The sequence below is a fragment of the Nerophis ophidion genome, linkage group LG06, assembly GCF_033978795.1.
Source record: "Nerophis ophidion isolate RoL-2023_Sa linkage group LG06, RoL_Noph_v1.0, whole genome shotgun sequence".
NCBI lineage: Eukaryota > Metazoa > Chordata > Actinopteri > Syngnathiformes > Syngnathidae > Nerophis > Nerophis ophidion.
In genome coordinates, this window is record NC_084616.1 from 60571255 (window position 1) to 60577254 (window position 6000).

At 41.9% G+C, this 6000-nt stretch overlaps 1 protein-coding gene across 2 annotated transcripts in view; it reads right to left on the reverse strand.

Moving 5' to 3' along the window:
- The window catches only part of cacna2d3a (calcium channel, voltage-dependent, alpha 2/delta subunit 3a), a 308948-nt gene extending 303165 nt beyond the window's left edge, over positions 1-5783 (reverse strand). For both annotated transcript variants that reach the window (XM_061904454.1, XM_061904455.1), the window contains exons 1-2: positions 5226-5783; positions 5058-5139 (exon numbers count right to left, since the gene is read on the reverse strand). In XM_061904454.1, coding sequence (XP_061760438.1) covers positions 5058-5139; positions 5226-5350 — 207 coding nt within the window. In that variant the 5' untranslated portion in view covers positions 5351-5783. The remainder of the gene's footprint in view (positions 1-5057; positions 5140-5225) is intronic.
- Positions 5784-6000: the final 217 nt, after the last annotated feature.

Below are 6000 nucleotides of genomic sequence, written 5' to 3' on the forward strand. Positions count from 1 at the left end.
GTCAATATTGGCTGCTGAGTTTCATTCTTCAATGATTTCTGCTGATTGTGTGCCTGGGGATTTTTTTTAATGAAAAAAATGTGCATTGGCTCAGAAAAGGTTGAAAAACACTGATCAGACCACAAAAAGATTAAAATCATTAAAGGTCCCCTTTAACATTTGCCGTGGTCTTACACAGCCATCATTCAGTTTTTGAACATCTCTCATCCGTCACATAGGTACAAATACTTTCACCATACACCTGAATCATCCAACAACCTTCAATACAAGTTGGCATGGACTTAATAATTGTATAATATTCAAGATCGAAAAATGCTTGTAGTGTAGCAGAACTGAGGCATGCCTCTTTGAAAAAGGTAACTCTGCAATCTCAATGATAAACATGCAAGTAAATTCATCCATCCATCCATCCATCCATTTCCTACCGCTTATTCCCTTTGGGGTTGCGGGGGGCGCTGGTGCCTATCTCAGCTACAATCGGCCGGAAGGCGGGGTACACCCTGGACAAGTTGCAGGACCAACACAGATAGACAGACAACATTCACACACTCAGGGGCAATTTAATGTTGCCAATCAACCAATCCCCAGGTGCATGTCTTTGAAAGTGGGAGGAAGCCGGAGTACCCGGAGGGAACCCACGCATTCACGGGGATGACATGCAAACTCCACACAGAAAGATCCCGAGCCTGGATTTGAACCCAGGACTGCAGGACCTTCGTATTGTGAGGCAAACACACTAACCCCTCTGCCACTGTGAAGCCCAAGTAAATTCAATACTGTGGATATTTAAAAGCCAACATTCATATTTGGATTTTTTTCCAAAGACTATAAAAATGTGACTCATTACCTCCCTGCTTGGCACTCAGCATCAAGGGTTGGAACTAGGGGTTGGATCTAAAAAAATTATTCCCGGGCGCGTCACCGCTGCTGCCCACCATCAAGGGGATAGGTCAAATGCAGAGGACAAATTTCACCATACCTAGTGTGTGTGTGACAATCATTGTTACATTAACTTTAACTTTTTAATACAATTGTGATCTCAGTATAGATCAGGGGTGTCAAAGTCAAATACAGAGTGGGCCAAAATTTAAAACTGAACAAAGCGGCGGGCCAAGGTTGAACAAATTAACCTTTTAATAGGGACCCAAACAAGTTTTGCATTGAATATTGAACAAGCAAGGCTTATAACTTTATAGTGACATGCAACATCAAGGTTCAAATAATAATAATGATAACAAATATAAATGGCATATAAAAAAAAATCTAAATAAAAATTGAATGCCTCTTTTCTATTTGCAAGCTTTTGAGGGACACATCAAAATGAACCTTTTCCCCCGGCTAATATCCATCCATCCATTTTCTACCGCTTATTCCCTTTCGGAGTCGCGGGGGGCGCTGGCGCCTATCTCAGCTACAATCGGGCGGAAGGCGGGGTACACTCTGGACAAGTAGCCTCCTCATCGCAGGGCCAACACAGATAGACTAATACATTTGAAAATAAAACAACAATAATGAATGAATCAAACATTCAAGCTTTGAAGTAGCAAGAGAAAGTGCATGCATAAAAACGTTAATTGTTGCTCAGTTTGCTACACAGATTCGCTTTAACACTGGATATAGAACATGCAACGCTTATATAACTTAATAGTGCAAAATCAACTTTAAAAAAACTAATGAAAAATCATCAATGGTATATTAAATAAAATTCCAATAAAAAAATGAATGCCTCTTTTCTATTTGCAGCCTTCTGAGGTAAATATCAACATTAACTTTTTCCGCAGGCTAATAAATTTGAAAATAAAATAACAATGCGGTGGTAGCGGGGGGTGTATATTGTAGCGTCCCGGAAGTTAGTGCTGCAAGGGGTTCTGGGTATTTATTCTGTTGTGTTTATGTTGTGTTACGGTGCGGATGTTCTCCCGAAATGTGTTTGTCATTTTTGTTTGGTGTGGGTTCACAGTGTGGTGCATATTTGTAACAGTGTTAAAGTTGTTTATACGGCCACCCTCAGTGTGACCTGTATGGCTGTTGACCAAGTATGCCTTGCATTCACTTGTGTGTGTTTGTGGAATCCGCATATATTATTTGATCGCAAACGATTCGTTCAAACGAACAAATCTTTTGAGTGAACGTACTGAACCGAATCACTTCATGAACTGATTCGTTCCTCTCTCAGTTCAGTTGAGCTCCGCCGCGACAATGCCGGTATGAGTGGAACTCGCGCGAATCATGTGAATCACGTTCGCGAACGTACTGACGCAGGAAACTGACTGTGTCGCGACGTGAATCCCGAGAATCACGTGATTCACGTTCGCGAATATACTAACACAGGGAACTAAATGTGTCGCGACGTGAATCCCGTGAATCCCGTGAATCACGTTCGCGAACGTACTGACGCAACGTGAATACCGAGAATCACGTGATTCACGTTCGCGAACGTACTGACACAGGGAACTGACTGTGTCGCGACGTGAATCCTGTGAATCATGTGAATCATGTTCGCGAACGTACTGACACAGGGAACTGACTGTGTCGCGGAGGATGACGTCACATTGAGGATCTCGTTCAGTCACTTTGTTCATTGGGTGCTGAGGGCTTGTGTCGTTCGCGAACTGACACACAGCGAGATCTGCTGCTGGGGAAGCTGTTACTGACTGACTCATGATTCGCCGACCTGCACACATTTTTTTATTCTATTTTTCATATCGTGTTTATTATATACCGCTATTAGAGTGATCATGATTGTTTAAAAAAAAAAAACACATTGGATGTGATATAAAAGGAAGAGTGATTTTTATTACATTTTTAATACATGTATGTTTTGTTAGAAATATTACATGTTAAAATAATAAAATATAATGTGAAAAAAGAAAACTTGTAACACATTTTAGAATCGTTTTTTCTATCTTGTCAAATCCACTATGAATTGTTAAAATAAATATAATGTGATAATGCAGAAAATAATTGCATTTCAAACACATTTATGAATATATTTCAATTTTGTCGTTGAGTCAAATGTTAAAATGTAAAAATAATAATACCATTTGTAAATTTGGATGTAATTTTTACCACTTTAAAAAACTTTTTTTTTGTTTGTTTGTTTTCTGATCCATTTTAAAATGTCATGGACACCTCATGGAGAGGACACAAAAAAAGAAGAAGGAAAAAAAGAAAATAATATTTGTAGCGAATTTTTAAATACATTTTTATTATCTTGTCAGATTCACACACTCTGCCGCTGGGGAAGCTGTTACTGACTGACTCATGATTCGCCGACCTGCACACAGAACTGCTGCAAGTGATTCGGTGAACGAATCAATTTAAAGAACTGATTCTAGTGATTCAGTACAGTCAAAAGAACTGCCGATCCCATCACTACGCGGCACGCTGTTTGTATGGAGGAAAAGCGGACGTGACGGCAGGTTAAAGGTGCCTTTCAGGCTCGCCCCCAATATTGTTATCCGGGCGGAGTAAGTCGGGAGAACGGTTGCCAAGGGGGATTTTCGGGAGTGGCACTGAACTTCGGGAGTCACCCGGGAAAATCGGGAGGATTGGCAAGTATGAGTATTAGCGGCGAATGCTGTGTTATAGTACCGACGGGCCCGCTCTAATGTTAATTTGAAATTGCCTCAAGGGCCAAATGAAATTACACATTGACACCCATGGTATAGATCATGGGTGTCAAACTCTGGCCCGCGGGACAAATTTGGCCCGCCGTGTAATTTCATTCGGCCCTTGAGGCAATATCAAATAAACATTAGAGCTGGCCCGCCAGTACTATACAGCCGGTGCTGCTGTAACACCACATTCACCCCTAATACTCATACTTGCCAACCCTCCCGATTTTCCCGGGAGACTCCTGAAGTTCAGTGCGACTCCCGAAAATCTCCCGGGACAACCATTTTCCCGAATTTCTCTCGATTTCCACCCGGTCAACAATACTGGGGGCGTCACGTCCGCTTTTCCTTCATACAAACAGCGTGCTGACCCAGTCACATAATGTAAGAAGCTCGTAAGCACACGTAAGTGAATGCATTCACACTTGGTCAACAGCCATACAGGTCACACTGAGGGTGGCCGTATAAATAACTTTAACACTGTTACAAATACGCGCCACACTGTGAACACACACCAAACAAGAATGACAAACACATTTCGGGAGAACATCGGCACCGCAACACAACATAAACACAACAGAACAAATACCCAGAACTCCTTGCAGCACTAACTCTTCCGGGAAGCTACAATATACACCCCCGCTACCACCAAACCCAACAACCCCCAACCCCGCCCACCTCATTGTTATTTTATTTTCAAATTTATTACCCTGTGGACAAAGTTAATGTTGATATTTACCTCAGAAGTTTTCAAATAGAAAAGAGGTATACATTTTTTTTATTTGAACAATATTCAAAGTACATTTTTTTTTTTTTTTGAAAGTTGATTTTGCCCTAAGCATTGCTTGTTCCATATTCAGTGTTAAAGCAAATCAGTGTAGCAAACTGAGCAATAATTAACGTTTTATTCATGCACTTACTCTTGCTACTTCAAAGCTTGAATTTTTGATTCATTCATTATAGTTATTTTATTTTCAAATGTATTATTAGCCTCTGCGATGAGGTGGCGACTTGTCCAGGGTGTACCCCGCCTTCCGCCCGATTGTAGCTGAGATAGGCGCCAGCGCCCCCCGCGACCCCGAAAGGGAATAAGCGGTAGAAAATGGATGGATGGATGGATGGATATTATTAGCCTGTGGAACAAGTTTATTTTGATATTTACCACAGAAGGCTGCAAGTAGAAAAGAGGCATTCTATGTTTATTTACATTTTATTTGATATGCCATTGATATTTTTAATTGTTATTATTTGAAACTGCATTTTGCATGTCACTATTAAGTAATAGAAGCCTTACTTGTTCAATATTCAATGCAAAACTTGTTTGGGTCCCTATTACAAGGTTAATTTGTTCAACCTTGGCCCGTGGCTTTGTTCAGTTTTAAATGTTCGCCCACTCTGTATTTGAGTTTGACACCCCTGGTATAGATGAAGTCAACTAACCTTCTGCAGCAGCTGGGAGCCAGAGTACTTGGCAGAGATGGACTTCATCTCCCCACCAAATGCAGAAGCCCACAGCTTCACCCTGTGTGTATATAACCATAAATAGTATAAATATCACATGCACATCAATAAGTCAACTTTGTATACACGAAAAGAACATGTACTCACACGGAAGGAGGGATGCTTTGATGGGAGCCTCCAACTTCACTTATCCCGCAGTTCAGAGTTGAACAAAGTAAAACGAAGATGCAGACATTCCACGCACGGACCCGACTGTCACGTTCCACGGGCATTTTTTTTTTTTTTTGGGGGGGAGGGGGTCGTCCGAGCTGTGTCGAGTTGGCTTTACTGCAACCACCGCGAGGGCTTTATCCTCTTCAGAGTATTGAAAAGAAATAAGAAAATCACCCAATCTGACGACCTGGTGACAGACGCATGGTCGACACGCTGCGTGACTTCCTCAAAGTGCAGCAGCGTCTGTTCGCTCACAAGAGTCTGCTGGGAGGAAAGTCGAGCTGGACTTCATTGCCGGTAACGAATCACTACACCGCCGTTACATAGACTAGTATTCTTCTCCTTGTTCTTTTTCGTTTTATTATTACTAGTATTATTATTACAGCGCTCTCACCCACGGTGGTGTTACTGTGGTGCGTTCAGGTGCAATCACCAAAACGAAGCACAGCGCGCGATGACGCCTCCTCTTTCTCGTCCTTTTTAGATATGACCAGCCTCTCTCTCACTCACTCACTCACTCACTCACTCACTCATCACTTTCTCTCCTCAGCCCAGCTTCTGAGGATTGGCTGCCAAGGATGCTGCCGTTGTTCAATTACTTCTGACATATTCTACCCCCCACCCCCACCACGCTCTCTCCCCCCCTTGCTTTATTATAGGGCTTCATAATAGGGCTTTAAAGGCCTACTGAAATGAGATTTTCTTATTT